The 18806-nt window shown below is 38.8% G+C and overlaps 1 protein-coding gene across 8 annotated transcripts in view; it reads left to right on the top strand.

Moving 5' to 3' along the window:
- The window catches only part of Grik1 (glutamate ionotropic receptor kainate type subunit 1), a 385032-nt gene that overhangs the window by 327495 nt on the left and 38731 nt on the right, over nt 1-18806 (top strand). For 4 of the 8 annotated variants that reach the window (XM_047563993.1, XM_047563997.1, XM_047563990.1 and 1 more), the window contains exons 8-12: nt 3006-3113; nt 5646-5690; nt 11198-11311; nt 13485-13688; nt 14335-14558. In XM_047563993.1, coding sequence (XP_047419949.1) covers nt 3006-3113; nt 5646-5690; nt 11198-11311; nt 13485-13688; nt 14335-14558 — 695 coding nt within the window. The remainder of the gene's footprint in view (nt 1-3005; nt 3114-5645; nt 5691-11197; nt 11312-13484; nt 13689-14334; nt 14559-18806) is intronic. The other 4 variants (XM_047563995.1, XM_047563998.1, XM_047563991.1 and 1 more) reach the window with 1 other exon arrangement.

Raw genomic sequence — 18806 nt, 5'->3', positions numbered from 1 at the left:
AGAAGATGCTCAATATATAAACGTCTTCCAAATGAATTAATAGTGAGGGGGGGGGGGCAGAATGAATCTCTTTTCTCTCCCAACCAGAGAGCAGTATGTTTTACCTGTAAACCTGAGGATGGTAACTGCAGTCATAGGTACTCAACAAGTGATTGCCAATGACATTAAATATCTCTATGGAAACGTCTTTACTTTCGTAGAATTCTCATCTTATTCACTTAATATAGTATTCCTCGGTGGCCTGAAGGAGAGCAAAATGATTCAGTCAGGGTTACACAGCGTTGTCACAGCATTAAGACTAAACTTGGTTTCATGATTCCAAGTCAGGGGTATTTTCACCATTTTTAGATGGGATTATAAATTGAGGAGTTGTAGGTTTAAAGCAAGAGAAAGAGAGCTGAAAGAAGACAAAAGAATAAAATTTGCTAATGGAGTTCAATTTTGTTTTGCAACAAATTAGAGCAAAAAGAATTCAATCACCTAAGAGCTATGTCATTTTGCTAAATGCTAGGGAGACTATAATTTAGAAAGAAACCTGTGTTTTGTTTCAAGATTCCAATCCATCTGAGGCTATAAGGAATTCCAAACTCAGACATGTAAGAGCAAGTAGTACTAAATACAAAACTATAAGTGAAGTCACAAAGCAATACTGGTCAGTGTGGTGTAGGCTGGGGCACTGTGCTTTGAAGGGAAAACTGTGACTCTGAACCAAAATTGTACAATAATACAAGAATGGATAGGGGTTGGGCAGACTGATGAGCAAATGCACAAGGGCCGGAGAGACCAAGCCTGCCAATTACATTAAATATCTTTATGGAACTGTGCAGAGGGGAGCCATGGTAGAAAACTCTGGAAAGGTAAGTTAGGCAAAATTTTGAAAGACCTCTATATTATTTGACAATCTTCAGAAAAACAGATCACTATAATACACAAATATATATAAAGAGATCTGTTATAAGAAACTGGCTCATACAATCATGGAGGCTAAGAAGTCCCAGGATCTGCTGTGGGCAAATTGGAGACCCCATGAGAGTTGGTGGGGTAGTACCAGTTCGAGGCTGAAAGCTAGAGAACCAGGAGCCCAATAAGAAATTCCAATTTGAGAGCAGAAGACTGATGATCTAGCTCCAACAGCCGGACAGAGTGGGATTCTCCCTTTTTCTGTTGTCTTGTTCTACTGAGGCCCTCAATGGATTGGGTGGTGCTCACCCACATTGGGGGAAATATGCTTTACTCAGTCTACCAATTCAAACACTAATCTGTTCTGCAAATATCCTCACAGATACACCCAGAAATAATATTTAACTAAATATCTGGAGGTCCTGTGACCCAGTTAAGTTCACATAAAATTAATCATCATAATGTCCAATGGAAAGTCAAGGTTCAGACTGATTTGCAGGTGTCCTGAATCTATAATATGGTTTATATGCTGGGGAAAGCAACATGAATATGAAAATTGTATTTTGGGACAATGAATCTGATGGTGATTTGCATAATGAAATACGGTAGAGACCAATAAAGAGCAGATGTGTGAATCCTGACATGTAGGTAATATCCAAACTCTAGAGTTATGAAAGTGGAAAGGAAAGAAAGTTGGTGGTAAAAATAATAATTGTTAAAATTTAAAATGATTTCATTGTGTGAGGAATGAAATGTTATGTTAGGAATGTTATATGATGTTAGGAATGTTATGTTAAGTTCCATTTAATCCTCACAAAATCATTTCATGGATTGAACACTGAAGTCTGAGATAAACTGGGTTCGGGTTAAGTGACTTACATGGAGTCATGCTTCCTAGATTCAAACCCACTTCTGTAGATATCTTGTGTTCTCTCTCCACGCACCACCTGCCTCTTGGCCAAATGGATAACTGCCTTCAGTACGTGTATATGATGTAAACAACTGAAAATACAGCATAATTCTTTAGGATCTCTACATTTTACAACTGTATGATGAATTTGACGAAGTTAGAGGGGAGAAAAACAAGTGTATATTTACTTCATCCCCATTTGTAAGCAAAGTCAAAATAACTAGGTTACCAAAAATGACTAAATGAGTTTCAAGGGTCACTGTTTTTTATTTAATGAAATCACCGAAAATTTATAATGTGAATTCTATGAAGGGTAGACAATGGTGACATGATGTTGATGTGTGTGGTAAGTGGAATAAGGTCTCCCTTAAAACACACCCAAGTCTTGATCCCTGGATCCTGCACATGTTCCCTTGTGTGCAAAAAAAAAATTTTGCATATACGATTAAGTAAGGACTTGAGATGGGTGGATTGTCTTGGATTATCCACGTGGGCTCTAAATGCAATCAAGGGGTCCTTGGAGAAGCAGAGGGGGTTTTCATACAAACAGAAGAGGAGGAGGCAATGGGTACACAGAGGCAGAACATGGAGTGATGTGACCACAAGAGTGCTGGTGGTCACCAAAGGCAGGAAGAGACATAGCTCTACTGACACTGATTTCACCCAGAACTGTGGGAGAATAAATGTCTGCTGTTTTAATTGACTGAGTCTGTGAAAATCTGTTGCATAGGAAACTGCAATGCACACATTCCATTAGAACACCATTTAGATCACAAACACCCAATAATGCAATGTTGGTCTGTGACTTCTTCACAGAGAAACAGGAAGAGGCACTTTCCCTTGGCAGTAGCTGAAAGGGGGTTTGAATGGACCTTGGAAAATGAAATATCATGACCTCCAAGGCTTTCCTTATTCCAACTACAGACTGTGATGCAGTAATTTTTTTTTCCACACTGCCCATTTAGGTTGCCACCCTTACAGGTTTGACTGGGGTTAAGATGTTAGGACTGACAAAATAAGTGAGTGCTAATAAAATGGTGACACATTCTGTTTTTTGTCACTGGACCAATGCCATGACTTGCAACAGTGTGACGAAGCCAAATGACTGGATGCAGTGAACTTGAGGTACTGCAGTTTCGAAGGTCCTGAGATCGTGCTGTGTTAAGTGGTAATGCCACATGCCTTTTGTCTACAGGCTCGGTGGGATGGATTGACCGGGAGAATCACCTTCAATAAGACCGATGGCCTGCGGAAGGATTTTGATCTGGACATTATTAGTCTCAAAGAGGAAGGAACTGAAAAGGTAACCTCCTCGATAATAAATAAGTAAATTAATGAACTGATTAAAGAACAGTGCACAGTCATTTTGCTAAATTGAACAGGTGAGTGAGGGAATGAAAAGTGCTACTCTGAGTATGTCCATTCACATCCAGTGTTCTAGATCATTCTCCCTGATCTACAAATAGACATTGATATACATATGCATCATACATGTGCTACTAATAGCAATGCTAATTAATGCTTATCAGTGTTTGGTTTATATGGCAAGTATGCATCCTTATTACCTATGTAACTCTATGGGTGGGTACAACTAGGCCTTTTTCTCAAAGGTTTTAAGAAATTGTTTCTAGACTTGGGAAGTCAGAAACTGTCAATGACTTATCTATGGAATGGCATCCAAGGGTTGCTCAGAAATTTATTTTAACTGCATTCTATTTTAAGATTGGTGACAGAGGGTTGGAATAAAGTAGGGTAGAAGATACTTACTGATGCAAGTTTGCATTCTTAATTTTAGGACAAATGCTAAAAAAAAAAATTTAACTTTAATGTTGGATTTTTACTTTAAGATTATTTTAGCTGTAACTCTCCATCGCAAAGTTTAAAGTTTTGTTGTAGTTAGTATTTAGTGTAACACAAATGTAAGCTATTCAGTTAATAATGATAAAATAATTCCAATAATTGTCCCCCTCCACACACACAGACACACACACACACACACACACACACACACACACCACTGCCTGTAATCTTATTTTCTCAAAAGTTTGGCAGGAGAATCTCAAGTATTAGACAAGCCCGGAAATGTAGTAAGACCTCATCTTGGGGGGAAAATTAGTTTGGCTACTCAGTAGATTTTATTTTATCAATTTTAATATTGATACTGCATGTATCAATGACTACAAATTGGAATTAACATGTAAATTTTGAAGATTTTTCCCTTTAGGACCATAAAGAAAAAAAAAAGATTTTTGAATCCCCCAAAACAATCATCTGAGCATCAAAACTCTGCAACATTTTTATGGTCATGAACACAATGGTGTGCTTAATGTAAGAATGGCTTTGAAAGCAATAGATTGCTTACTTAGTTTGCAATAGTTGGGTTAATTTTTTTAATAAGGTGTTTTCATTTCTGTTTTATTGCTTTTGTTAAATGAGATACATTTTGTTTGTTTCTTTGTTTTGTTTTTGCAGATTCTAACAACCCCCCAGAATAGCATTAATTCAGTTGAATGTACTAGAAGGTTATCGTTGATGTTGAAATATTTTTTCTTTTTTTTTTTTTTTGCGGTGCTGGGAATCGAACCCAGGGCCTTGTGCTTGCAAGGCAAGCACTCTACCAACTGACTGAGCTATTTCCCCAGCCCGATGTTGAAATATTTGAGGAAAATAATTAGTTGCAGTTTTGAGAGTACACAATTTACATGCACGTTTCCCAGTTCAAAAATGCTGCTGTCTCCCTCTTTCTTCTGCTGCATTCGGATCTGCTCCTCTGCTGGTTTAATAGCACAGGGCACCCGCCCAGTCTCCACAACGACATGTGGGATTCAGGCTGGAGGAAGCAAAAGAAAAGAGTACTCACTTTGGTCTAAAAGCCTATAATACTTTTAAAGAAAATGTCTGCTTCTCTAGACGCACCCCTTCCTCCCCTTCTCTCCTCTAAATGTTCAGCACTGAAGGAGGAAGAAAAGCTGTTAAGGAAACATCTTTTTGGCTCAGCTGGATGATGAAGTAGATGGAGCTATTGTTCGGCCTTCACAGCTATCTATACTCTGCAATATCATGCACATTCTAATTGGTGTTTTTCCATCACCGGCAAAATGGAATTAGATGGAAGTGTTTCTGTTTGTTTCTTATCTCATCATTGTTTGCAATAACTTTTCTTTCTTCAGGTGACATGGGCTCAATTCCTGCAAAGGCTGATTGGGCCTTAAGGCAATGGGGAAAGCCAACACATCTCTCAGGAGCCGGGGGGAGGACATGCAAACTCTTTCCATGTCAGCCTCTCTCAAGGTCCACAAGGAAAATAATTAGAAAAATCCCATTTCTCACTTACACTCAAGTTTCTAATGCCTGGAAACCCATAAACAAAGAATAAAAGTCCCCAAGTATGCTCCTTTGTGTAACTTAGGAATAGTGTGTGTGTGTGTGTGTGTGTGTGTACCTGTGCAACTCACTGATTTAGTTACAAATACCTTCAGCAAATCTTTTTAAACAGGGGAGATACTTTAATGCTGCAGCATAGCTGTGTATATTAAAAGTGCTTTAATTCTTTTTTTTGTTGTTGTTTTTGTTTTTGTTTCTGTTTTTTGTGGGGTTTTTTGTGTGTGAAAGGAAAAGTAAAAATTAACCGAGTCTTACCACCAAATTCTGGGAAACCCAAGTTTTGATTCATCTCACTTTTGTACTCATTATCAGGCTTAATGTTGAATTAAGATGCAAAATTCCAAATGACAGGTGGAAAATGTGAACTTAGTGTTCCTACACCATGTTCCTTTTGGGTTCTGTGCGCCATTTTAATTCAGTGCTATTTTTATTTTTCCCTCTGTAAACCAAGGCTGCTGGAGAAGTGTCTAAGCACTTGTTTAAAGTGTGGAAGAAGGTTTGTACTCTGATAAAAATTGCAGGAAACCTGGGGTGGGGTGGGGAACACCCACGGAAAGCCTGCTCCCTTCCACTTGTGCCAGACCAGTAGCTCTCCATTGCAGTTTAGAGGTGATAATCTATATAAAGGGAGAGGGGGTGATTGAATGTATTCTTGCTCAACACTACCCAAGAGTTAAGACTGACTTGTGATGGGTTAAATAATGAAGGGCTAAATATCTCCCCCCACTAGATCATTTCTCCCAGGCAGGATTAGTTGCTGTTAGGACAAAAACAGGTAGCTTCAACCTAAAGCAAACAATGGTCCATTTATATTCCTTCTCATATCACTAAATATTTCCCCTAAAGGGAATGAAAACAACAATAGATTTGATCCATCTGACTAGTTAGATAGGTTCCATTCTCAGAAGGTTGGGACATCTCCTTGAATGTCACTATGGCAAAATATGAGCGATTTTCAGAAATTCCTCTTTCCTATGAGCTTTGTTTTGCAAGGCATCTATGCCACGGCATATTGTCTCGCAATTTATTTTAGAACTACAGTTTCCAGAGGACAAAAGCATTGTAAACTTTGGAAAGGAAATTAGATGATCTTATAAATAATCATACCTACTACTTCATAGTTTATGGAACAGTCTCATATTGCCAATGAATGCACTTAGATTTATATAAGCAAATGTCGCTATGAAAAACATTTAGAATGGAAAAACTTCCCAGGATAGGAAAGCACTGCATTGTCTTTTCCTTCTTTCTCTTCCCTTCCACCTGTCTCTTTAAAACTACATGCTGAAAGTCTGTTGACTGATGGATGGACCTTAAATTACTTCAGGTTGTTCAATTTAAACAGTTTGTCAGGTTCACTTTCATCTTTTGAATTATCAGCTGAGTCACAGAAAGAGTAAGCAGTTTTTCCCCATAGCCAAAAACTTTTCTCTCCCCTGGTAGTATTCAGCAGATAGTGTTCAGCTTGAAATCGCCCCCTTTTAAGTTTTAAAAAGCATGCATTTAATGACCTTGTTTTAATCTTCAATGAACCAGACTACTAAAGACACATAGAAGGCGAACTAGTTTCCTCATTGCTAGTGAATAGATGACCCTTAGTGGCATCCAGAAAGCAACTGATTACACTAATCCAGCTTGAGACTCCAGGCACTTTATGCAGTGTTGAATTAATCCAAACCAAATACCCTAGAGAATGGAATCCAATCTCTGCAATTGTACATGGGGGAGGGGAAATGTCCTCTGTTTGCCACTAAACTGCAATATCCATGCCACATCCCAGGGATGTAACCTCTTGACCTTGCTCATCCACACCCGTAGTCTTCATCCTTCCTAATGCCCCCTCATTGCCCACCCTGTTAGCTTTCTATGCTGTGGTGTGCTGTTTTGTGTTATGACTGTTTTTCAGCAATTCACAATATCCAGGGCTCTAGCAGAGGGGCCCTTTCAGACACACTGCACTCTGCCAAGAAGAGTCCATCCGAAAAAAGAAGGATTCACTGCCATCATATTCAAATTTCAAAAGCTATTATGGCACTCTCACCTTTAAAAATTCAGAGTAGTTCACCTGAAATTCTTTCCAAAAGAGGGATGTGGAATAATAGCTGGGCCCAGTGGTACAGGCCTATAATCTCAGCCACTCAAGAGGCTGAGGCAGAAGGATCACAAGTTCAAGATCAGCTTAGGCAACTCAGGGAGACCTTGTCTCAAAAAGAAAATAAGCAGGACTTGGGTGTAGCTCAGTGGTAGAGCAGCCTTGGGTTCAATCCTCAGTACCACAAACAACAACAAAAAAAGGCAGATGAACTTCATTTTTGCCACTGGTAAATACTTGATCATTTCACTCAGCAATTTTGAATTCTGCCTTTATGTGAATCCCTCTCTAGGTGTGGAAAATATAGAAACTAGTGAACACCCTTTGGTCGCGCCACTTTTTTTAGAGTTTGCTAAGTGTCCTCTGAGAATTCCTTTTCAACGCTTCCCTCAGATGTCCTGGATAACAAATGACTGGGGCCTCCTGCCAATTTGTACAGAGTGAGAGAAGGCAGGCCAGACAATTTAGGTTTTGAGTGTGCCTCCCCACAAATAATTGATCCACCCTCCATTACCTCTCACTGGCCAATTACTGCTGTCTGCTTTCACTATACAGTTTGAAAATTGAGATTCTGCTTCCTGGAGGCCCTCCCCCAAGGTCACAACACAAGCCCGAGATGCCAGTGTCTAGGCATTTGGGTAACTGTACCTCCCTGCATGGGAGGTACATCACGGGATCTCATGTCTTCAGAAAGAGATGTTCATTGGCTGACCACCTGTTCATTTATTTCAATTAGCAGGTAAAATCAGTTGACAACTTAAGTTTAAAAGACACAAACATGCATGTGCACACGTGTGCTCTCACACACAAACACACCGTGCTCTTGGTTTTGCTGACTGAAGGGTTTAAAAACAGAAGGCTGAGGTCATTCAAATTGCATGTGAATATTGTTTACTTCCCCAGAATAGCCTGACCTTTACTATATTTTGCTACTCTTTTCATTTACATTTAAAGGCTCTTCTGTTATACAGCTAGTAGGAAAAAAAAATAGTTTCCTTCCTTTCATTTTATGGAGGAAAATTCGCACTATTGGGACCCTGGGACTTAGTTGATTGAAAAGGCAGCGGCAATAATCTCTTACCTTCTGAACTTTTACTGAGGATAGTAGAAGCAGGAAAAGCCAGATGTTAAGCTGTGACATATATTTGTCTACAATTTCAAGTTTTATTTTAGAAGGGAATGAAACTGAAAGACCATTAAAGCCACCATTTTCAAAAATGAAAACTATTGCAAAAATACTTCCTTGAAATGCACACACACACATTAATGAAAATGAGTTAGAGAACACACTCTATCTCTAAGCTAAGTGTTTAAAAACATGTTTTCCACCCTTCAATGGTTACTTAATTAAAAATCAGGTCCCTTTCTCCTCAGTGCCCATGTCAAGGTTTAATCGAAATTCTACCCAGGGCCCAATTTACATACAGTCTTCATGGAGTTATAAGTTCATTGCTCACAACCTAGAACAAAACTTTGAAAGAAAGCCAATAGACAAATGTATTCAGTCTGAGTTGTTTCCTAGAAGCAAGTGTCTGTGCTTCAGAAAAGTAGGAGGAAGGGAAGAGATTGAGAAGAAAATGTCCCATTTCCTGGGCTTAAGGTTAGGTAAGGAACACTGAAGATTCTTCAATCAACAGATAATGTTGAGCACATTCCAGGAGACAAGCACCACCAGAGGCCCTGGGAATACTGAATGGTCGCTAAGAGTGCTGGTCTACCTCCCAATCCCACCTCTCACACCCTTTCTTTATATAGTGCCACAATGTTTTTCAAATGCAGAATCTACTTCCAAATTTGCATTTACCTCTACCTTTTTCTTTATTTCTCCAATCAAGTAATCCTAATTAAATACCAAAGGGGAAAAAGTGGATTTGAAATAGCTTACACTAATATGTGAATGTTTGATAGACTTTGAAACTTTCTCAAAGCATTTCTGTCTCTAAAAAGGATTCTTGCCAAGCCAAATGAATTTAGACAGTAATCAAATATAGGCAGCAAATCAAAATAAAGATAGAAAAAGGTCAAGATGGAAGGCGCCTAACACTTTCACATATGATATGTTGTTTAGTCATCAGAAAAACCCTAATATAAATATTCTGTTAGTGAGGAAATTGAGGCACAGAAGGGTTAAGTAACTTTCTCCAAGGTCACACAGCTGGTTAGCTGCAAAGCTAGGATTTGGATGAAAGTCTGTCTTCAAAGCTCACTGTTAAGCTAGCCCAGTGTCTTCTCACTGAGGAAATCGAGCATAGATCCCCGCTACCTATCCCAGATATGTTCAAGTGTTAGTGTTCCTATAACTGGACCTATTTATCATAGATTCTTTATTTTATCATCTTCTAAATTTTAAAAATCATTCACTAACAATTCCCAATTCTTTCACAACAAGGCCAGCCTGAAGAAATTCCTGGGACAGTTATTTAGATGTCCTTTATTATTAACATTTCTGCAGCTCTATATACACACCAGCACTTTCTCATACATCATTTCATTTGATATTCTCAGTATTTACAGTTAAAAAGAAAAAAAAGAAAACAAAGCTCAGAAGGGTTAGCATCAGGTCCAAGGTCACTTAGCAACTGCCTGCTTCTGCCTGATACTCAAACACACTAATATTCCATCTCAAAAGGCTGCCTACCAGTAAATGCCTATAGGACTCAAATAGCTCACTTCCCTAAGGTTTATATTCTGTGTTTCCACAAAGGCTAAAGAAATCAGTATATAGGTTGAGTATCCCTCGTCCAAAGTGCTTGGGACAAAAATGTTTTTGGATTATGGATTTTTATTTTGGAACACCTACATACATATAATGAGTGTTTTGGAATGAGACCCAAAACTAAAAAAAAAAAAAAAAAAATTGCTTTTTTGACATATACCTTATACACATGGCCTGAAGGTAATCATATGCAACAGTTTTAATGTACCTGCTGGAACTGAGACACATCCCGTGAGGTCAGGTATGGAATTTTCCACTGGATAGAATTTTTGTTATGTCAGAGCCCCTTGAGTTTGTGTTTTGGGAATATTTTAGATTTTGGATGAGGGGGGCTCAACCTGTGTTTCTTCAGGGCATAATAACCTAGGAATGGCTAAGCCATTGGAGAAAATCAGAGATCATTATATTTTAAAAGCAGTGGACTTCAGAAAATGCCAATAGCTGTAGTTGGTTCTGTGACTGAAAGATCAATGAACAGTAAAAGTGAGTATCCTCACTGCAGGAGTTCATGGACAAGTGAGCACAGAAGACAAGCAAACGGATAATAACAGGAGACTTAGATGTTATGACAGGTGTGAGCCAAGTCCTCTTGGGGGGTACACGAAGCTTCTCCTGCCTGGCACTGGCTCCTCAGTGATAGGCCCAAAGCTCTGTCTGCTTCTCACCCACGTTTCTCCCATTTATCTTTCCTTTTCTGGTGCCCAGTCTCCTCACTATCTCCCTGCTCCCTCCAACCCATTCTTCATGAATTTTAAAGAAACTGATGATACTGTAGAACATCATCTCCACAAACGCAGAATGTTTTATCTATTCTTATACTGCTCCATCCTCCAACGTCTAGCCATGACACAGAGGTAGGTGCCCAACAAATACATGTTGGAAGAAAAATCTGAGAGTTACTGAAGAATTCTTAGATTTTTTTTTTCATTTAAAGAACAATCAGCTTCATAAAGTAAAAACAAATGACAACGAGAAAGACTTCTCCCATTTCTGCCCCAAATAGCACAGATTCCTCCTGTTCTGTCTACACACTCACTCTTCCATTGTTTCATCTTCCCACATTTAGTAGCTTCCACTGTGATGTCTGGTGTCCCAGACTGTGAGCTTTTGTGCCCATTCCTGGTATAGAAGGGGCCTCTGGTGTACATGCCGACTTGGAGAGCCGGCAGCCTCTGATGTGCTGTGTCTTGTGTAGATTGGGATTTGGAACTCCAACAGTGGGCTCAACATGACCGATGGCAACAAAGACAGGTCCAATAACATCACGGATTCGCTGGCCAACCGAACCCTCATTGTCACCACCATTCTGGTAAGTCGTCTCTGTGAAATTCGGAGCATCTACTCTCAGCTCCTACCCTAGACCTGGACAGATTTTTCAACTGTCTTTTTTCATGCCAGCGATTCTGTCTGCACATGTCTATTTTCTCTCTGAGGCACTCAAAGCCTATGCTTGTACAGAGTTTTATAAAAGGATTGAATTGCAAGTGTCCCTCACCTCAATCAGTTCTGAGCCTTGCTCTGACTCACTGCCAATGCCACCTAACAGGTCTTTCTTGCTCTCTCTGGCCGATGGTTGGTTCACTGGTTTCACACAAGAGGAGACTCTACTAAGAGACCAGGGAAATGGGAGGAGAAAGGTGGAGGAATTTCCTCCCCTGACCCCTTCCTACGGTCAACCAGTGGTTTTGTCAGGACATGCAAGCCATAGCTCCTATGCTGTCAGTCACCCTGCAGCCGGGCTCCAGTTGCTCTTGGCTCTAGGCTCCAGAAGCACACTTTCCCTTCTCCTTGTCTCAGTCCTGGCCCTTCCTGGCTTTCTGATGTCATGGAGAATGCCCACAATCTTACTCCTACCTCCCTTGGCTCCCTTTCTCTGTTCGCACCTCTTTGAATAGTCCCTTTATCAATGTTCTTCAAAAGCCCTGTGGTCTGTTGGAACACTGACTACATCCCCATTCAGCCACCATGCCCCTGCCAGTTATTTCTTCTCCTCCTTTTCCTTTCCCAAGGGGTAGGGCATAAGCAGCCCTCTCTGAACTCATCACTCACTGGCATGCCTGCCTTATTTCATTCAGTCTGTTGTGCCTAGATTCAATGACTCACAGCCTCAATCTTAAAGCAAGACAGAGAACTTTATTCGCCCATGGGTCGAAAGGCAGCAAGTCACCTCTGCACACTTCCACCCCTAACAGGGGTTAGAGCACAACGTTCATAGCCAAAAAATCACAAGCAACCTTTGCATTTTTTGAAAGCGAACTTGGTCAAAACAACCCAGGTTAGAGTACATTGCACAAGAATAAAGAAACTAAAAAGGGAACATCTCATAAAGGCATTTTTTAATCATACATTGTATAAGAATAAAAGAAATATTTTTCAACCACCATGCATTTCCACATAGGATGTGCTGAGCAGGATGTGAATTACAGAGGTAATGGAAGAAGCATTTCTTAGATGAGATGGAGTCTCAAGGTAAAATGGAACTTGTGAGGTCAAGGCGCATATAGTTTGGCCCATGACAAGTCCATGAGGTTGAAGGTGTTTTTAAAGTAGTTAATTTGTGAGAATTGTCCATCCTAACATTCATCCAAGGTTTTATTCTGATCACTGATTTCTTTGCAACTGGCTTGTGGAAACATAAGACTTTCTATTATGTTTCCATAACCTTTTGGTTTATTTGATGATAAGCCTCAAAGGTAGGGCATATTGATAGTTTAGTAATGATTATAATTTTTACAACAAAATGAACTTTCATTTAGTCAAAGAAGAATAAGTTGATAGATGTATAGTAGGAAGGAAATGTCCTTTATTCATAGGACAGAGGAGTTGCAAGTAAGCATATCAGTAAAGAATCACCCAACTTGAGATCTGAATTGCTTTCAAATAAGACTATGGAACTGATGATAAAGAAAACATGGAAATTGTCAACCAAAATATATAAAAAGTAAGTAACAGTGAAAGTGAGATGATATTTAGAAGAGGAAATAAGAATGTTTAACAGACAGGAAATTTGAAAAATGAGAGGATGTATTTGGTGACTTTGATTTCTCTATTGTAAGTAGATGAACCTCTTGGGTCAAAGTCAAGTGAGGAGTCATGCCAAAGATTCCTGAATGTGACACAGCAGAGGCATCTGGGCCCCCAATACCCTAGGAGTCTTTCCATTTTCCCAGAACCCAAATTTAAGTGCAACACACTGTGTCTCTGTCACATCATTGACTCACAAAAACCGCCTCAGCAGTGGAAGAAAAAGCTCCTATCCAAGGAGTCGGGAGGAAAAGAAAATATACGAAGTGTTCTATATTTGTAGAGGGCGTAGGGAGGACAAATTTAGCAAATGCAGGAAAGTGACTGACGTCAGTGCCTTTAACTCTTAAAAATCATCTTCAAAATCATCTTCAGATATTACGTATCTTGAGAATGCTTATGAAGTCATTCTTTCTTTTGTGGTAATGGAGTTTTTATATTCGGTTTGTTTCATTTAGGAAGAGCCCTATGTGATGTACCGGAAATCTGACAAACCCCTGTATGGAAATGACAGATTTGAAGGATATTGCCTGGATCTGTTGAAAGAATTGTCAAACATCCTGGGTTTCCTTTACGATGTTAAACTAGTTCCGGATGGCAAATATGGAGCCCAGAATGACAAAGGAGAGTGGAATGGGATGGTTAAAGAACTCATAGATCACGTAAGCAAAAGCACACCTCACATGTCTCAAAACGTGCACACTGGGAGGAAGCAATAAGGAAAAAATGGTTGAGTCAGAAGAAATGTTTCCTTTGTTTGAATTATGGAAATGATATTTTAAAAGGTAGAAGAAACAATCTTGATTGGAAGCCTGCTTACTTGGAAGGGCAAGTAAGGGTAAATATTAAAGATAGAAATTTATGAGTCCGCCCTTCACACCAAAGAATAAGCTCCAGTGATTCTTAAATTAGATAAAGAATTCTAAAATTTAGGCTCAGAGCAAAATTTCATCTTGTCAACTAATATTGTGACCAAGCTGCCTATTTCTTCCTGTTCTCACATGCCCTTTGAAAAGACATCCTTCTACGTTTTTTTCCTCCATTTAGTTCCAAAATGATATCAATTTGTCTGCTTGTATGTGTGGCTTTATTCCTTTTGGTTTCTCTCTGCTCATAAATCCTATTTCATAAATATAACTGTGTAAATTGGCTGTTTTTATATTGAAACCAATCATCCCATCACAGAAATTTCTTGCATGAGAAGCATTTGGAGTTGAGAGTAGGAATCAGGAGTACCCAGGAAACATGGAGACATCTGCAGAGAAGTGAGACAACTTAGCTGATGGGTTTTGGACTTGCTTTTTGCAGAAGGCTGACTTGGCGGTGGCTCCTCTGACCATCACTTATGTGCGCGAGAAAGTCATTGACTTCTCTAAGCCCTTCATGACCTTGGGCATTAGCATCCTCTACCGGAAGCCCAATGGGACCAATCCAGGCGTCTTCTCCTTCCTCAACCCTCTGTCTCCAGACATTTGGATGTATGTGCTCCTAGCCTGCTTGGGAGTCAGTTGTGTACTCTTTGTGATTGCAAGGTAGGTTTGAGAATCCTGAATTCACCAGGACCAGGTCAGTCTCAGATTTACCTGTGTGCTTTAGAGGTAGACAAAAAATGAAAAACTCTTAAGTATGCTTTTAGTTTTGCTTAGCGTTCTATTTTCTCAAGGTCTCTAAGTACAAGCCATGCTTAAATGAATATTATATAATTTATAAAAATGCTTTTTAAAAGAGAGTAAGATAATACTTCATATATTTAAGTTTTATCAGTATTTTAAGTCATACAAAATTAAATGTACCCATTTTCCCTGAGCTATAGTGTAATAAAAGAAAAATTTCAACTAAAATATCTAAAATGTTCCAATAAGAATAATAATAAAGTAATATTAAGATGTTTAGAGTACATGAATAAGGAAAACAAAAAAGCTAGAATTATAGCAAATAAGAAGCACTAGAATGAACGATTGCAAAATCCTCAGGAATAAAGAAAAAAATGTTTTGAAAATTCTGTGGAGTTAAATTTTAAAAAGCATTCAAGAGAGAAGAAGAGAATTCTAGAAATTACACCACAAGAAATATCACTTCCAGGTTGGATGAGGAGGCATGGAATCTTTATGCTACCATAAGATGCTTTGGTTTAGGTTTTATTTTTGAGTCTTAACTCTATCTTTAACCCTTCTGCTCTACACAATTCTTCAAAGGAATTTTTATCTCTCAGTAGATCATATATTTTCTAAATACCTTTGATGCTGAATTTGAAACATCTATTTTATCTTTCGGTTGGCTTAAACATTGGATATCCCTAGATAAATCAGGTTAAAAAAAAAAAAAAGTAGTTGCTCTTGTGTATCATCTGCTTGTTTTCAATCTCCTTCACCTTTCAACAAAACTCAGTGAACTTTGTCCCTAATCAATTTTTGTTTCCCCTCCAGGAATTTCTAAGAGAAATATTTCTTCATACTAGCTCTTTGTCATTGTCCACTGTCTGGTTTTGATTAATGCCAGGTAATTCTTTCCCTGGCATAATTATAGAGAAAGCTTGGAAAAATAACCCAGGCTGAAAACATCTGAAAGATCTACAAGGCAGACATAGTGACACTGTATAAACGTACTCTCCACGTGGACATTTATGCTTCGACATTAAACAAAAAGATTTGAAGCTCTCTATACCTTAAAATGTGTGTACCATTAGCAAATCTCAGATGTACTTTTACAGGAACCAGAGTTCTTTTTCCATATACCCTGCCTCAGATAATAAAGTAGACACTATAGTGATGGTATCCTTTGATACTTTGGTACTCTAAATCCAAGGTTATCAACTGGGAAGGATTTTGTCCCCAAGGACATCTGGCAATATTGGGCAAGTTTTTTTTAGGCAAAGAGTCCTATTTGTGTCAAATGGGAAGCCCAGAAATGCTGCCAAACACCCTGTAGTGTGGGAGGTTGCCCCCACCTCCAACAAGAACACACAAAGAGGATTATCAATCCCAAAAGTCAGTGACAACAAGGTTGGGGAACCGTGCTGAAAACAATTAAAGAAAACATAGCTTTGGTAACCAAGTTGTTAAATAGAGGGTACTCACTTTGGGAGATGTATTCCTCATTACCTGTTCCTAAGTGAAGTTAATATTGTCCTAGAATGCCTTTTTAATAAATGACCATTCAAAAGCAAAGTAAGAATCAACCAGCAGTATATTGACTTGCTCATGCCTCTGCCCTGGGATCCACCTCGTTGAATGAGAGTGGGGCTAGTCCAGCAATCCAAGAAGCAGAGAGCAAAGTGGTTTCCACCTTCCCAGTCTGTGACTTTCTGTAGACAGGGCTGCTGATGAGTAGAACAGGCAAGGCGACATGGATGAACAAGTCCATTACTTACTATAGTGAAGTTGACCAAAGCTGGAGGGAAGAAAAACATGTGGCAGAATTCAGAAGTGCTTTTGAGCACACAGACTGACAGTACCCTTTGACACTTGACCCCAGCTGTGTCTTTACCTCACCTTATTTCTGTCATCAGAACATCAGACTAGTACAACATTCAGTAGTTTCCATTCCTTATTTTATTTGCTCCTCCATAAACTTTTGGTGACCTAGATCTCTACATTTCTGACTCCGTACATCCTGTTTCAATTATGATAGCAGCCCCCCGACCCTGCTAATGCCATCCACTTAATATTCCTAACTGTTGAGAGTACCATTTATACACCAGCCCTTCCTCATTTAGCTTCTCCTTGTCTCCCCTTACACTGCCCTTCTCTTGCTCTGGTTCTTGGGGAAGTGAAGATGCTATGCATCACAGGCGAACATCAAACAGCACAATGGTGAAAAGTAGAAAATAAAGAAAATAATTCCTTGCAGTGCACAGGTGAACTGTCAAGGAAACTATCTCTCAACTCCATCTCCCCTACATTTTTAAGTCTACGCTGCTCCTACTACCACTAAATATATTTCAGAGGAGATTCCCCAAGCAGAATCCAGTGGAATCGGTGGCGTGCCAATTCACCATTACCTGCCAGCCTTCTAGTGTAAGACCGTGAACTCAGTAACTCTGCACCAAAAAGCTAAGATGTAAAATGATTTTGGTTACCATCTTAACAGTTTGCATTCAAAGTTAGTGAAGTGGAAATGAAGAAGAGTTCATCTTATAATCATCTTCAGCTCTTGAGAGCTCTTTGAATTTATGTTATGAAATATATTCTTTTATGTTCTTTTAAAGGGGACAAATAAAGTCCATCACTGCATTTGAACCAATCCCCCATTGGATAGATGCTTAAAAATCATTCACTGAACTAAGTTGAATTTATAAAGTCGCAGACATCAATGGAACAAACTAAGGGGGGAAATGGAACCATTTCAATTACTGTCATTTTTAACAAAAGCACATCTCAGTGTTTTTGTTTTGTGGTTGACATTTTTTTTTTATTACTTTTCAAAAAATATTTAACCCCAAGCAATTAAGCCTCTGGTGAAAACACAGTTTAACTAAACCCAGTATCCAGATCAAATGTCCACTTACATTTTATGATTTATGACTGACTTCATAAAAATTAACTTCTTTAAAGTTCACATTTGGCAAAAAGTAAAAAAAAATTGAATGAAGAGAAACCCTTGAAAGTAGATTGTAAGTTACATTATGTCCCCAACATTTATATTACAACTTCAAATAGAACTTTCTATGAATGTATCTCCCTCTCTTAAATGCAGCCCAATGTCCATTCTCGGCCATAAAGAGATAGGTCTTTAATCAGAGAACTTCATGCATGAGGGTCATTTTATGACTTTCATTCAAGTATAAGCTTCACATATATAAACATAAACCCAAAGTGGACTTTCACCTTTCAACATAAGACTTATTTTCTACATGCCAGTTTTGACACTGATTCTAAGCATATTTGTCCCTTTCTCTGTCCTTTTACAGAAAATCAGTGCTGATTTCTTGAAAGTCATTTGGGAATAGCAGTTTCAGATTATCACTGGTGCAGGTCATGTATTAGTCCTTACCCCAGAGCTTCTGTCATTGGCATGATGTCACACTAGCTATAATTAAGCAGGCATTAGGAATTTCAAACCGAGATATCTACATCCAGACAACAGGTAGGTTGACTGCATTATGAAAAGCCACTGTCTTATAGCAGAGCTTCATGTTATCATTTAACATTCCTCAGTCCAAGTGCTCCCCAAGTCGCTCAGAATCCCAATGAGAAGGAATCCACAATATCTCTGCAGTGCAGGTAGAATCACATTGCTATTCAGATCGTTCCCCTTTGGGCCAAAAAAATAAAAATCAACTAGTTCCTCACTTGTAAATGCAAAGTATGAAATACTGAAATAAGAGCCAATTAAAAGCAGCATTCCAAAGAGAAGATCTCATGGATCATAGCAGATCTGGGGGAGAAAAATGCTAGAATATCGGGGGACTGGCAGTTGCCAAGTTTTATGGTCTATTTGAAAAAACCCTTCTCTTGAAAGTATAAGCCTCCTAATTTATTGCAATTAATATTTTTAAATTATCATACAAGTGACAATGATATTGTTTAAGTAACAGCATCTTTATTCTGCATGCTGTTTCAATTAGGAGGTTCATTAATATTGGTATTCATTCCTTCAGCTCAGCAAACTACTATGGTTATAAGAGTGTATAAATTCAAAACTTAATTATATTGTTGAAACAGTAATTAAAATGTATTGGCATGGCATTGTCAATTACAGCAATATTCATAAGCTTCATGGGAATCTGCACAGTGTACCCTGCAGCTGTGGAAAAACTGCAGGATGAGTTGGATACCATT

Source organism: Sciurus carolinensis, chromosome 9 (assembly GCF_902686445.1).
Source record: "Sciurus carolinensis chromosome 9, mSciCar1.2, whole genome shotgun sequence".
Taxonomy (NCBI): domain Eukaryota; kingdom Metazoa; phylum Chordata; class Mammalia; order Rodentia; family Sciuridae; genus Sciurus; species Sciurus carolinensis.
The sequence above is the reverse complement of the archived record's forward strand: the minus strand, read 5'-3'. Positions and strand labels throughout refer to the sequence as shown.